This window comes from Antechinus flavipes, chromosome 6, assembly GCF_016432865.1.
Source record: "Antechinus flavipes isolate AdamAnt ecotype Samford, QLD, Australia chromosome 6, AdamAnt_v2, whole genome shotgun sequence".
Lineage (NCBI taxonomy): Eukaryota > Metazoa > Chordata > Mammalia > Dasyuromorphia > Dasyuridae > Antechinus > Antechinus flavipes.
The window spans coordinates 262678379-262693281 of record NC_067403.1 but is presented as its reverse complement, the minus strand read 5'-3'; the positions used below and the strand labels follow the sequence as shown (position 1 = coordinate 262693281).

General features: G+C 47.5%; 2 protein-coding genes across 5 annotated transcripts; both read right to left on the bottom strand.

Moving 5' to 3' along the window:
- Positions 1-5806: 5806 nt before the first annotated feature.
- Positions 5807-7026, bottom strand: LOC127541940 (keratin-associated protein 5-5-like). Of its 3 annotated transcripts, XM_051967296.1 has the most exons (3): positions 6879-7026; positions 6558-6671; positions 5807-6500 (listed from the first exon to the last, which is right to left on the bottom strand). In XM_051967296.1, the coding sequence occupies exons 1-3, from the start codon at positions 7024-7026 to the stop codon at positions 6289-6291; spliced, it is 474 nt and encodes a 157-aa protein (XP_051823256.1). In that variant the 3' UTR covers positions 5807-6288. The 3 variants fall into 3 exon arrangements, with proteins under 3 accessions (XP_051823256.1, XP_051823257.1, XP_051823255.1); XM_051967297.1 differs by lacking the exon at positions 6558-6671 and having other exon boundaries at positions 5807-6431; positions 6741-7026; XM_051967295.1 differs by having other exon boundaries at positions 5807-7026.
- Positions 7027-11651: 4625 nt separating this feature from the next.
- LOC127541943 (keratin-associated protein 5-5-like) lies at positions 11652-12853 on the bottom strand. 2 transcript variants are annotated; one of them, XM_051967302.1, is made up of 3 exons: positions 12703-12853; positions 12448-12561; positions 11652-12390 (listed from the first exon to the last, which is right to left on the bottom strand). In XM_051967302.1, the coding sequence occupies exons 1-3, from the start codon at positions 12848-12850 to the stop codon at positions 12179-12181; spliced, it is 474 nt and encodes a 157-aa protein (XP_051823262.1). In that variant the 5' UTR covers positions 12851-12853; the 3' UTR covers positions 11652-12178. The 2 variants fall into 2 exon arrangements, with proteins under 2 accessions (XP_051823262.1, XP_051823261.1); XM_051967301.1 differs by having other exon boundaries at positions 11652-12853.
- Between the last annotated feature and the right edge of the window lie 2050 nt (positions 12854-14903).

Genomic DNA, 14903 nt, shown 5'->3' with positions numbered 1-14903 from the left:
CCTGGGCACGTGCCCACAGCCCCTCTGGCAGACACCCTGCAGAAGCAGGAGCAGGCCCCCTGGCTCCCTGGGCTGTTGTTGGACACTGGCCCCTGACTGCCACAGAATCAGGCTTTGGTTTGTTTGGGAGCAGGCCTTGTGGCCATGACTCACCTGGAAGCACCAGGTGCCTGGATTGGCAAATGGGCTAGTCACAGGGACCTCACTCACACATTCACACACTCTGGGAGCTCAGGGCAGGAGCCTCCAGGCTCCCCGACATCAGCCCCAGTTGACAAGGAGATGGTGAGAGCCCAGGAAGAAGCAGGAGCTTCCTGGAGATCTGGGAGCAGGTGCCAGCAGGCACGTGCCTGGCAGAAGGTGGTGGGCTCCTGAGCCCCATGGCCCTGCCCAAGGCAACAGGCTGAGGGAGGAGTCAGGCCCAAGGCAGGGCTGAGAAAGCTGCTGCAGACAAGGCAAAGGAGCCATGACCCAAGGATGAAGGGAGCAAGACCACAGGCGGGCTCCAGGGACCATGGTCCTGTGCTTTGTCAGGTGAGAAGGGATCAGGGAGTGGGTGCCCAGAGAAGGGAGGGAGAGAGAAGGAGGCCCAGCCCAAATGGCCAGCTGGGCAAAGAGTGCCTGACCCAGTAGAGATGAAGGAGCTGGGCTGGGGAGCAGGATCCTGAGGGGACCAAGGCCAGGGGAGGCAGATTCCTGGGAGTCCATCCATGAGACTTGAAGCTCATTGCTGCCTTCCTGTTGGGGAGATGGATCCTGGCTTGACCCATTCCAGGCAAAAGACCACAGCAGGAGGGGAAAATGGATTGGGAATTGGGAGTCAGATGTCAGGGAGCTGCACCTCTGGTGGAATCAGGAGCATTATGTCCATGGCACTCATGGAGGTTGGGGTAAGGCAGGGAAAGCTCACTCAAACCTTGATGTGAGGAAAAATCTGCTGGAAGATAGAGCACATTTATCATCTGATAAAGAAAAAAATGGACAGGACCCTGAAAACCAAGCACTCACCCACTTTGGCCCAGGAGCCCCCTGGTCCTAACCCAGTGGCTGGCAAGAGAGAGGATATTCACTGTGGCTATTTGTAAAATCATATTGGTTTTTCCTCAATTACATGGAAATCCATGCCTGACATTTCTACCTTGAAGTTTTGAGTTCTAAAACCTATTCTGCCTTTATTTCCCTCTCACCTCACAGAAAAGAAACACAGTTTGTGTAGCATAAATATATATATATATACATATATATAAACAAGATTGAGTATGCATAATTATGTGCATAAATCCTTCAAAAACAAAAAGACAGAAAGAAAAAGAGATAGAAGGAAAGAAGATGAAAGAGAAAAAAGGAAAGAAAAAAGGAAGTAGCCTAGAAGAAAGAAAAAAAGAAAGAAGGAAGGAATGGAGAGAGTGAAAGATGGAAGGAAGGAGGAAGATAAAAAGGAAGAGAGGGAGGGAGGGAGGTTTCAATCATATGCTTTGGTCATTATTCAGATGCTGGAATTCTTTCTTTAGTGGTGGAGAGTCTGCTACATCATTAGCCTTTGGGATTCTCTTTTTCTAGCTTTTTTAGTTGCAAGCCCAATTCAGTGAACTTCTCTTTCTCTGTTGTATGCAAGTAAGCTTCTAAAGATATAAAAGTTCCCCTTATTACTACTTTGGTTTCATCCCACAAATTCTGGTTTGTTGTCTCATTATTGTCATTCTCTTGTATGAAATTATTGTGTCTGTGATTTGCTGTTTCACCCATTACATTCTTTAGGATGAGATTATTTAGTTTCTAATGCCTTTTTGGTCTATTTTCCCCTGGCATTTTATTGAATGTGATCTGAAAAAAAAAGCATTTACTATTTCTGCCTTGTTGTGTTTGATTTTGAGAAATTTATGTCCTAATATATCGTCAAGTTTTGGTGTAGGTTCCATGAATTGTTTAGGAAAAAAGTGTGTCTCCATTCTGTCTCCATTCAATTTTCTGCAAAGATCTATGAGACCTAGCTTTTTTTGTATTCTATTTACCTCCTTAACTTCTTTGTTATTTATTTGATGGTTTGATTTATCTAGTTCTGAGAGAGCAAGATTGAGAGAGATCTCCCACTATTTTAGTTTTGCTGTCTATTTCTTCTTGCAGCTCTCAACTTCTCCTTTAGGAATTTTCACGCTATGCCACTTGGTACATATATATTTAGTCCTGGAACTGCTTCATTATCTATGGGACCCTTTAGCAAGATATAGTTTCCTTACTTATCTCTTTTAATTAGATCAATTTTTGCTTTTGCTTGATCTGAATTCAGGATGGCTACCCCTGCTTTTTTTGACTTCACCTGAAGCATAGTAGATTCTGTTCCAGCCTTTTACCTTTACACTCTGCTTTAAATGTGTTTCTTGTAAACAACATATTGGAGGATTCTGGCTTTTAATCCAGTCTGCCATCTGCTTCTACTTTATGGGAGAGTTCACCCCAATCACATTTATCATTAAAACTACTGATCCTGTGTTTCCCAATTTTTTTATTTTTTTTACCCCAAAATTTTTATTTACCCCAAATTATACTTTTCTCTTTCCTTTTTTTCTTTTCCTTTTCCCCAGTACCTTACTTATGAGAACCACTTGCCTGAAGCAGCCCTTCCCCTGTTGAGCACCTCCCCCTTTCTTGTACCTTTCCTCTACTATTTGTTTTCCCTTCTATTGGTCTATATCTTCCCTTTTCCTTTTTCCCCTCCCACTTTCCTATAAGGTGAGAGAAGTTTCTCTGTAAAACCAAACATGTTTAATATCCTCTCTTTGTGTCAATCCTCATGAGAGTAAGATTCGCACAATGTTCATCCGCTTCCCTTCTTTCCTTCAATTATAATAGGTTTTCTTTGCCTCTTTGTGAGATTGATTTCCCTCACTTTACTTCCACTTTCCCCTTTTTCTGGTACAAGCCCCTTTCCACCTCTAGTTTCTTTTTTATATTATAACAGGAAAATCAAATTATATATGCACTCTGTATGTCCATAAGAGAAATACAGGTCTCAAGAGTTCTTTTCTCTTTGCCTTTTTATTCTTCTCTTGAGTTCTATATTTGGAGGTCAATTTTTTTGTGTAGCTTTGGTCTTTTCATCAGAAATAAATGGAATTCACCTGTTTAGTTGAATGTCCCTGAAAGAAAATGCTCAGTTTATTGGGGTAGTCCAATACCTCCTGCACTCCAAGTTCCTTTACCTTTTCAGGAATATCAGATTCCAGGCCCTTCTATCCTTTAAGGTGGAAGCTGCTAGGTCCTGGGTAATCCTTATTGTGATTCCTCTGTATTTGAATTGTTTTTTCTGGCTGCTTAAAAAAATTTTCCTTAGTCTGACAGTTCTGAAATTTAGCCACAATATTCCTTGGAGTTTTAATTTGGGGGACTCTTTCAGGAGGTGTTTGGTCAATTCTTTCAATGTATATTTTACCTTTTCAGCCCACACTGCCCCAATCTGTGTGCTGCCTACACTGGTGTCTGTGCTCAGCCTTGCACTTGGCCCATCTCCCTCCCCACACAATTGAAGCAGACCTTTCAAAATTATCTTCTGCTGGTAATTTGTAGCAATCCCAATATTTGTGGGTTCTGCAAGTCCAAAATTAGTTCAGAGGTTAAATCTGGTAACTAGTCTGAGGTTTGTGGGACAAGGTCCTACCCCCATCCTTGGGGATTCTTTAAAATCATTGCGTTGCTGAGATTAGGGAAATCATTTCCAGTTGTTCAACACACAGTTCTACTGTTACGGTTGAAAAGGTTCTCTGGTTCTAGGCCTGTTGTTGTACATGTTTCCAAGTGGTTCTGAAATCGTCCTGCTGATTATGTCTCAGAGCACACTGAGAGTTCTTTTTAATCGAATTGCGCAGCTTGTTGAGCCAGTCCCCAATGGGTTGCATAACTTTCATGGCTCATTCTGAGCCATTCCACAAAGAGCTTCTACAAACATCGGGTACAGAGAGGTTCTTTCTGAAATCTCTTAGGGATATAATCCAAATCATGGTTCTGCTACCTCAAATTATATTCTAAGTTTCCTGGCCCTTTGGGTACAATTTTAAATGTCTTTACAAAATGACTGGATCAATTTACACCTTCACTCAATGGGTATTCATGTCCCAGTTTTTGCAAGGGTCCTCCAGACCCTTTTTCTTCCTTATGACCAATCAGATGGGCCTGAGGTAGGATCATGAGATAGTGTCCCATGTCCCAAGTCTCTTCCTCTGACCTAGCCCTCTACATCATCCTAAGGATGAAGAGATTGTTTGGACATTTAGCACTCTGTGATGCACATTGACACCCTGTCAACCTTAGCAGACTGGAAGATTTTCTTTTTGACTGGCTGGTCTATTGAAGGTGTGACTTGGCCCCATTCATGACTGGAAGAATCCTAGGCCCTGGGCTAGAGAAGCCATGACCTTCTCTCGAGAGGTGACTTTGCCTCCCCTTTCCTTTCTTCTTCCCTCCCTTCCTTTCCTTTTTCTGATTGCTATATCTAGCTAGCCTTTCTCCCAGGCATAGCACCATGTCAAAGGCACAGGCCCACAGCTGATGGGGAAGTTTTCCAGGCTTTCCCCTTTACCAATGGTGCTGTACTCAATGAGGTGAGTACTGTTGAAAACATTCCAGGAAAGAGTTTTCTTTCCTCCCCTTTTGCAGGTGCTACCAAACTGCAGAAGCAGGTGGGATCTCTTACCCAAGACCATTGTCCTCTATATGACAATATATTTTTGGTAGGACTTCTGTTCCCAATGGATAGTTGATGCAAAGAGTTTTTCTATCTTTCTAGATCATGGGCAAACTGTCCAGGGAACCGCTTTTGCATTCTGCAAAGAGGTCACTGCATATTTATAAAAGAATGGCTGCTCGTTTTGATTGGCATTTTATTTCCGCTTAATTTATGATGGTTGCTTCCTGAGATTGTCAATACTTTTCTCAGTCGATCTTATTCCTCCCAGGTTTTGTTATCACCACCATAACAATCATCTTCTTGATGAAATAATTTGGTGAAATACAAACACCCAATTAACTCTTTCTCTCTTTCTGTCCCTCTGGATCAATTTCTGTCTCTCGGTTTCTATATCTCTGTGTGTGTCCTTTTCTTGTCTAACACACAATATGTGCATTTTCCCCCAATATGGTAAGGTTTTTTGTTTGTTTTCTATTTTCGGAAAACAGAAAGGAGGGCAGCACAATTGGTGCCCTGGAAGAGAGTCTCAGTCAGACCATTCCCCAACACATGCAGCACCAACATCGGAATAGATGTAAGCAGATCCAGTTCAGTAGAGATCAGTAGAAAGCTGGGGTCTCCCTGAGGTGCTCATACTCAAGTACACTGCTTCAAGATGAAGGGAACATGGCTCCCGTGTGTTTGGCCAGGGGCTGCCTCTGCTCAGAAAAAGCAAGAGCATTTGGAATCAGCTGGAGACTGGGAAGGCCATTCCTCTACATGCATCCTTCTGAAGCCTGGGCTGATTGGACAAGGGCAGGCAGGAGACAGCGGGGAAGCCCCTTAACCCCTACACATTGAGAGTTTCCCTGGACAGCCAAGTGCTGTGTGCCAAGAATGATCTCTAAAAGCTTAAACTCTTGGAATTGAGATCAGCCCCACCCTTCCCCACAGAGAATCACTCAGTAGTGACCAAGAGGAATGTGGCAAAGGGACCAGTTCTGGGCCAGTGTCCCCCAATCTCCCAATGGGCCAGACCCAGAGCCCAAGATCCCAGAATGTACCTGCCTGTGAAAAAGGCTGACTAAGTGCTCAGAGCTCAAGCGGCAGATCACCCCCAAGAGATTTGTGAAGGAAAGTAAGACATTTTCAGGGTTAAGGGTAGTTTTTATTGAAACAAAATGATTGTCTGGGTTTCCAGGAACAGCCCAAGGTAGGCAAGATAAGCAAAGAGACCCTTTGGAGGAGAGAGTTGGGGAGTCCAGGAATGAAGGCCGTTGGGAGGCAGCTCAGCAATCTCAAGCGATGGCCCCACATCTGGGAGCAGGGCAGATGATCCTTGGAAATGACCCAGAGATTCCTCTGGGGGTCTACATGGTGTGCTGGGCAACCCTTTGCTGGGTGTTCTTGGCAGGGTGATGTCCACTTGGCGGGGGAGGTTTTCAGCCTGAGGAGGATGGGGGAAGGGGATAGGGAGGGCTCCTTGGACAGGGCTGTTGTAAGGCTAAGTAAGGAAATCAGGAAATCCCAGACTCGGGGTTCCCAGATGGTCCTGGGTCCTGGGTCATCATCAAGGAAACTGAGACAGGAGCTGTGTGGGTGGGAGCTGGAAGTGGAGGAGGTGAGCCTCAGATCTTACACTGGCAGCAAACGGGGGCACAGCAGCTGGACTGGCAGCAGCAAGGCTTACAGCAGCTGGACTGGCAGCAGCAGGGCTTGCAGCAGCTGGACTGGCAGCAGCAGGGCTTGCAGCAGCTGGACTGGCAGCAGCAGGGCTTGCAGCAGCTGGACTGGCAGCAGCAGGGCTTACAGCAGCTGGACTGGCAACAACCCCCACAGCCTCCACCACAGCTGGAGCAGGAGCAAGCAGGCACACAGCAGCAGACAGGCTTGCAGCAGCTGGATTGGCAGCAGCAAGGTTTGCAGCAGCTGGACTGACAGCAGCCCCCACAGCTGGAGCCACAGCCTCCTTTGCAGCCCCCACAGCTGGAGCCACAGCCTCCCTTGCAGCCTCCACAGCTGGAGCCACAGCCTCCCTTGTAGCCTCCACAGCTGGAGCCACAGCCTCCCTTGCAGCCTCCACAGCTGGAGCCACAGCCTCCCTTGCAGCCTCCACAGCTGGAGCCACAGCCTCCCTTGCAGCCTCCACAGCTAGAGCCACAGCCTCCCTTGCAGCCTCCACAGCTGGAGCCACAGCCTCCCTTGCAGCCTCCACCACAGCTAGAGCAGGAGCAGGCTGGCACACAGCAGCACACAGGTTTGCAGCAGCAGACGGGCACACAGCAGCTGGAACCACAGCCCCCACAGCTAGAGCCACAGCCCCCACAGCTGGAGCCACAGCCTCCTGAACAGCCACAGCAGCTCATGATGCTGAGAGATTGGAAGAGATTGGTGTCCACAGGGGAGGAAGATCTCAAGAGAGAGAGGAGTCAGTGGGTTGTGGAAGCCCCTCTCAGCTCCCAGCTTTTATACTGTGGTGCAGCCCCGGGGACAGGCCTGGGCACGTGCCCACAGCCCCTCTGGCAGACCCCCTGCAGAAGCAAGAGCAGGCCCCCTGGCTCTCTGGGCTGTTGTTGGACACTGGCTGCCTCTGGGTCAGGCTTTGGTTTGTTTGGGAGCAGGCCTTGTGGCCATGACTCACCTGGAAGCACCAGGCGCCTGGATTGGCAAATGGGCTTGTTTGGCCCTGGTCCCAGGGACCTCACTCATACACATTTTCACACAATACACACACACACTCTCACACTCACTCACACATTCACACCCTCTGGGAGCTCAGAGCAGGAGTCTCCAGGCTCCCCGACATCAGCCCCAGCTGACAAGGAGATGGCGAGAGCCCAGGGCAAAAGCAGGAGCTTCCTGGAGATCTGGGAGCAGGTGCCAGCAGGCACGTGCCTGGCAGAAGATGGTGGGCTCCTGAGCCCCATGGCCATGCCTAAGGCAACAGGCTGAGGGAGGAGTCGGGCCCAAGGCAGGGCTGAGAAAGCTGCTGCAGACAAGGCAAAGGAGCCATGACCCAAGGATGAAGGGGGCAAGACCACAGGTGGGCTCCAGGGACCATGATCCTGTGCTGTGTCAGGTGAGAGGGGATCAGGGAATGGATGCCTAGAGAAGGGAGGGAGGGAGAAGAAGGCCTGGCCCAAATGGCCAGCTGAGCAAAGAGTGCCTGACCCAGCAGAAATGAAGGAGCTGGGCTTGGGAGCAGGATCCTGAGGGGACCAAGGCCAGGGGAGGCAGATTCCTGGGAGTCCATCCATGAGACTTGGGACTCATTTCTGCCTTCCTGTGCAGAGATGGATCCTGGGTTGCCCCCTTTCCTACAAAAGAGAACAGCAGGAGGGGGAAACTGGTGAGGGATCTGGGATCACGGGCGAGGGGGCTGCACCTCTTGTGGAATCAGGAGCAAAGATGGGGAGCATTGTGTCCATGACTCCTGGCACTCATGGAGGTCGGGGTAAGGCAGAGAAAGCTCACTCAGACCTTGATGTTAGGAAAAATCTGCAGGGAGGGAAAGGACTTTTAACATCAAATTTTTAAAAATTGGACAGGGCCCTGAAGACTAGAAACTCACCCACTTTGGGTCATGGAGCCCCCTGTTCCTAACCAGGGGGCTAGCAAGGGATGGTATTCACTGTGGCTATTCATAAAATGATGTTGGTTTTCCTTCAATTACATGTAAAACCATGCCTGACATTTCCTGCTTGAAGTTTTGAGTTCCCAAGTATCTTCTGTCATTATTTCTCTCTGACCTCGCAGAAAAGAAACAGAGTTTGCTGTAGCATAAGCATATATAATTTGAATATTCATAATTGTGTGGGAAAAGTCCTTGAACAAGAAAGAAAAGAAAGAAAGAGAAAGAGAAAGAAGCAAAGTGGATGAATTAGAGAAAGAAGGCGAGAAAAAAGAAAGAAGCATAAAGAAGAGAAAGGAAGGAAGGAAGGAAGAAGGAAGGAAGGAAGGAAGGAAGGAAGGAAGGAAGGAAGGAAGGAAGGAAGGAAGGAAGAAAGAAAGGAAGGGAAGAAGGAAGGAAGGGAGGAAGGAAGGGAGGGAGGGGTGAGGGAGAGAGGGAAAGAAGGAAGGAGGGAGGGAGAGAGGGATAAAGGGAAGGAGGAAGGGAGGGAGGGAAGTTCCAATCATATGCTTGTTCGTTACTTAGATACCTAGATTTCTTTCTCTGATGACTCTGCTACCTCATGAGTCCTTTGGGGTTCTCTAAAATCATTGGGTTGCTGAGATCAGGGAAGTCATTTCCAGTTGTTTAACCCACAGTTCCGCTTTACTGTTGAAAATGTTCTCTGGTTCTGGGCCTGTGTCTGCATCAGTTGTTGTCCATGTTTCCAGGTTGTTCTGAAATCATCCTGCTGGTTATGTTCTCAGAGCACAGTGAGAGTTCCCCCTAATAGAATGGCACAGCTTGTTGAGCTGGTCCCCAATGAGGTCCATTCCCTTCATTCCTCATTCTGAGCCTCTCCACAAAGAGCTCCTACAAACATTGGGTACTGAGAGGTTCTTTCTGAAGTCTCTTTGGAATACAGAACAAATAATGGTTCTACAACCTCAAAATGTATTCTGAGTTCCATAGGCATTTGGGCATAGTTGTTAGTTAATTTAAATTTTTATCATCATTCTAGATTTTTTTGTGTGTTTTTGTTTTGTTTTGTTTTTTACAAAACATATGCAAGGGTAATTTTTCAACATTGACTTTTCTGTTCCGACTTTTCCCCTCTTTCCTCTTACCCCATCCCCTAGCTGGCACGTAGTCCAATACTTGTTAAATATGTTATAGTGTATGTTAAATCCAACATATGTATACATATTTACACAGTTATTTTGCTGTACAAGAAAATTTGGATTTAGAAAGAAAAAAAACCTGAGAAGGAAAACCAAAATGCAAGTAAACAACAACAGAAAGCGTGGAAATGCTATGTTGTAGTCCATACTCATTTCCAATAGTCCTCTCTCTGGTTGTAGCTGACTCTCTTCATTACTAAACAATTGGAACTGGTTTGAATCATCTCATTGTTGAGAAGAGCCAAGTCCATCAGAATTGTTGTTGCCATGTATAATGATCTCCTGGTTCTGCTCACTTCACTCAGCATCGGTTCCTATAAGTTTCTCCAGGCCTCTCTGAAATCATCCTGCTGGTCCTTTCTTACAGAACAATTGTATTACATAGCATTCATATTCGATCACTTATTCAACCATTCTCCAATTGATGAGCATCCATTCAGTTTCCACTTTCCCGCCACTACAAAAAGGGCTATTGGGCATAGTTTTAAATGTCTTTCCTAAATGTGTGTATCAATTCGCAGCTTCATTCAACAAGTATCCATGTCCCAGTTTTCCCAGGGGTCCTTCAGAAGCTATTGTTTTCCTTTTTTCTTCCCAAGGACCAATCTGATAGGTCTGAGGTAGGAGCTCTGAAGTGTTTGACTTGCAGTTCTTTGATCCACATTGACAGAGCATTTTGGTGTAAGATTAGAACTTCCTTTGATTTCTTTGTCTCAAAACAGCTTCTTCCTATCATTTGACCATTGGTCAACTGGGGAATGACTAGGATTCTCATCCCTTTGACCCAGTTCTCTCTCTACTGGAGAAATAGCTGAAGCAGAGTTATTTGAGGTAATACAAAGAAGCCCAGCCCTACCTCCACTTGTGTGTTTTGTTCCAATTAGTGTTGATTTGGTTTTGTTTGGGCAAATCCCTTTGAATGTCACTTAATCTAAATGCTCCTCTTACATATTTCAGCATGCTCCCTGGATCCTGTTGGGTGGTCAGTAATTTCCCGATCCATAGATCAGCCAGCTCTAGCATTGATTGGAGATATCAGATTTTAGGTGCAAATGAAGGTGCGATCTCTTATCCAAGGCCATTCTCCTCTGTATGACCATATATTCTCAGTGGGGCTTCTCTTCCCAACTGATAGTTGATGCAAAAAGATTGTCTATCTTTCCAAATCATGGACAAAATTTTCAAGGAACAGTTTTTGCATTCTGCAAACAGGGGCCACTGCATATTTATGAAAGAATGGCTGCTTCTTTTGGTTTCCATTTTATTTCCACTTGATTTTTGATGTTTTTTTCCTGAAGGTTCACAAAAGTTTAGTTTTCTCTACCTGTCCTATCCCTCCCAGGTTTTGTTATCAATACAATAACAATCATCTTCTTGATGAAAGAATTTGGTGAAATGCAAACTCCCAAACTAACTTTCTGTCTCTCTGTGTCCCTCTGGGTCAGTCTCTCTCTCAGTTTCTGTGTCTCTGTGTGTCCTTTTCTTGTCTAACACAATATGTGCATTTCCTCCAAACATGGTAGGTAGGTCTGTATTCTGACAACACCAAGGAGGGCAGCACAATTAGTCACCTGGAAGAGAGTCTCAGTCAGACTGTTCCCCAACACATGGAGAGCCAACACCCGAATGGAGGTAAGCAGATCTAGTTCAGCAGAAATCAGTAGAAAGCTGTGGTCTCCCTGAGGTGCTAATACTCAAGTGCACTGCTTCAAGGTGGAGGGAGCATGGCTCCTTTGTGGTTGGCCAGGGGCTGAGTCTGTTCAGGGAATGCAAAAGCATTTGGAGTCAGCTGGAGAATGGGGAGGCCATTCCTCTACATGCATCCTTCTAAAGCTCAGGCTGACTGGACAAGGGAAGGTAGCAGATATCAGAGCAGCTCTTTAAGCCCTACACATTGAGAGTTTCCCTTGGGAAATGGAGGCCCAACTCCTTCAAAACCAAGTGCTGTGTGCCCAGATGGGCTCTAAAAGCTTGAGCTCTTGAAATTGAGCTCATCCCCTGGAAAAGTCACTCAGTGTTGATCAAAGGCAAGAGGAATGTGGCAAAGGGACCAGTTCTAGGTCAATATATGCTGATATCTGAATGTGGCAGACCCAGAGCCCAAGAGCCCCTGATGCACCTGCCTGTGAAAAGGGCTAACTAAGTGATCAGGGCCCTGGTGGTAGATCATCCCAAGAGATTTGTGAAAGAAAGCAAGACATTTTCAGAGTTATGAGTAGCTTTTATTGAAACAAATTGATTGCCTGGATTTCTAGGGACAGCCAAAGGAGCCCAAGATAAGCAAAGAGACTCTTCAGAAGGAGAGAGTTGGGGAGTTTGGGAATGAAGACTATTGGGAGGCAGCTCAGCAATCCCCAACACTGGCCCCACATCTGGAGGCAGGGCAGATGATCCTTGGAGATGACCTAGAGGTTCCTCTGGGCATCTGCATGGTGTGCTGGGCAGCCCTTTGCCGAGTGTTCTTGGCAGGGTGATGTCCTTTTAACAGAGTGTGTGAAGGATGGTGGGGGATGAGGATAGGAGGTGCTCCTGTGACCCAGTTAACTCTTGACTAAATAACGAGATCAGGAAACCCCAGACTCAGGGTTCCCTAATGGTCCTGGGATCTGGGTCATTAGTAAGGATGTTGAGACAGGAGCTGGGGATGGGAGCTGGGAGTGGAGGAGGAGTCTTGCTGAGGCGGAGTAACTTTTCCTCACAGTGGAATGGGAAAGGATGAAGTGAGCCTCAGATCTTACATTGGCAGCAAACGGGGGCACAGCAGCTGGACTGGCAGCAGCAGGGCTTACAGCAGCTGGACTGGCAGCAGCAGGGCTTGCAGCAGCTGGACTGGCAGCAGCAGGGCTTGCAGCAGCTGGACTGGCAGCAGCAGGGCTTGCAGCAGCTGGACTGGCAGCAGCAGGGCTTGCAGCAGCTGGATTGGCAACAACCCCCACAGCCTCCGCCACAGCTGGAGCAGGAACAAGCAGGCACACAGCAGCAGACAGGCTTGCAGCAGCTAGATTGGCAGCAGCAGGGCTTGCAGCAGCTGGACTGACAACAGCCCCCACAGCTGGAACCACAGCCTCCCTTGCAGCCTCCACAGCTGGAGCCACAGCCTCCCTTGCAGCCTCCACAGCTGGAGCCACAGCCTCCCTTGCAGCCTCCACAGCTGGAGCCACAACCTCCCTTGCAGCCCCCACAGCTGGAGCCACAGCCTCCCTTGCAGCCTCCACAGCTGGAGCCACAGCCTCCCTTGCAGCCTCCACCACAGCTAGAGCAGGAGCAGGCTGGCACACAGCAGCACACAGGTTTGCAGCAGCAGACGGGCACACAGCAGCTGGAGCCACAGCCCCCACAGCTAGAGCCACAGCCTCCACAGCTGGAGCCACAGCCTCCTGAACAGCCACAGCAGCTCATGATGTTGAGAGATTGGAAGAGATTGGTGTCCACAGGGGAGGAAGGTCTCAAGAGAGAGGAGTCAGTGGGTTGTGGAAGCCCCTCTCTGCTCCCAGCTTTTATACTGTGGTGCAGCCCCGGGAGCAGTCCTGGGCATGTGCCCACAGCCCCTCTGCAGACCCCCTGCAGAAGCAGGAGCAGGCCCCCTGGCCCCCTGACTGCCACAGGGTCAGCCTTTGGTTTTTAGAGAGCAGGCCATAGTGTACATGACTCACCTGGAAGCACCAGGCATCTGGATTGGCAAATGGGCTTGTTTGGCCCTAGTCACAGGGACCTGGTCACAAGAACCTCACTCACACACATTTTCACACACTCACAGACACACTCACACACACATACTCACACTCACTCACACATTCACACACTCACACTCACATTCACACATTCTGGAAGCTTAGGGCAGAAGTCTCCAGACTCCCCGAGAGCAGCCCCAGCTGACAAGGAGATGGTGAGAGCCCAGGGAAGAAGTAGAAGCTTCCTAGAGATCTGGGAGCAGGTGCCAGCAGGCATGTGCCTGGCAAAAGATAGTGGGCTCCTTAAATAAAATTCAATAAATTTCAATAAAAGTACTAGCTTTACTAAGTACAATACTAGTACTAGCTGCCAGTCCAGCTGCTGCAAGCCCTGCTGCTGCCAGTCCAGCTGCTGCAAGCCCTGCTGCTGCCAGTCCAGCTGCTGCAAGCCCTGCTGCTGCCAGTCCAGCTGCTGCAAGCTCTGCTGCTGCCAGTCCAGCTGCTGTAAGCCCTGCTGCTGCCAGTCCAGCTGCTGTGCCCCCGTTTGCTGCCAATGTAAGATCTGAGGCTCACTTCATCCTTTCCCATTCCACTGTGAGGAAAAGTTACTCCGCCTCAGCAAGACTCCTCCTCCACTCCCAGCTCCCATCCCCAGCTCCTGTCTCAACATCCTTACTAATGACCCAGATCCCAGGACCATTAGGGAACCCTGAGTCTGGGGAATCCGGGAATGAAGGTTGTTGGGAGGCAGCTCAACCATCATTGCCTTTCTTCCTCCCTCTCTTGCTTTTCCTTGTCCGGTTGCTATAGCTAGCTAGCATTTCTAAATCTCTGTCATAGCAGAGACCTGGAACTTGCTTTCTTTAGTCCTTACAGACCCCTGGTACTGACCAAGTCCCTGGCAATGAGGAGAGTATTCATTGGAGCTATTTTTCAAATAACGTTTTATTTTTCCTCAGTTATTTGTAGAAGCAGCCTTGCCATTTACTGCTTCCAGTTTTGAGCTGCAACTTCTTTTCTTCCTTTATTTCCCTTTCACCTCCATGGAAGGGTTAACAATTTGCTATCGGATACTCATATGAAATCATTCTAGGACAGGAGATAAGAGGCAAGAAACGGGTTATATAATAGTCCCAATAACTGACTGATAGGAGAAACAAGACATCAAAAGATAGTCTGTGGACGTAGGTAGAGAAATCATTGCTGTATTATGGCAGTTCTATAGATATCAGGATTTGAATGCCTCGATGAGGTGCCAGCAAATCACATGTGCAGATATGGATCAATTGGTAAGTCCCAACAAGAAGTCACCAGGACAGCAGGATAGCATATTTAACGAATTTATTCATTAAATAACGGTTTATTGAATTTACTAATAAACCTGTTGATATTGATTAGCTGGCTGAGGTTCATTAATTTTTTTACATCGGCTCTTATTAATGTGGTATATTCTAAGAATAATTGTTGCAAAGGCATCTTCCCCCTGTCCGTCATGCTCTTTTGCCTTGTACATTTGCGATCCCTTGGGAGAGTGGGCCCCTGGGGACCTGTGGTGAAGCGGTAATCCTCAGTTTGTGGTTTGTAGAATTCCTTTTCTCCCTTTGCTAAGTTCATCGAATGCTCTTTTGGTGTTTTTCACTATCTTTCAGGTTTTCAAGGTCTGGAGTCCTTTCAGAGGCTTTGAACTGCCTTTCTTCTGTCTGGCTGTCCTCTACTACTCATGCTGCTGTCAGCTGCCCCTGCTCATTTGGGGACATTACTACCCATGTCTGTCGGGATTT

Bases quoted from the DNA above. Each gene is read 5' to 3' on its own strand.
- LOC127541940 (XM_051967295.1), bottom strand. From the start codon at position 7,026: ATGAGCTGCTGTGGCTGTTCAGGAGGCTGTGGCTCCAGCTGTGGGGGC.
- LOC127541943 (XM_051967301.1), bottom strand. From the start codon at position 12,850: ATGAGCTGCTGTGGCTGTTCAGGAGGCTGTGGCTCCAGCTGTGGAGGC.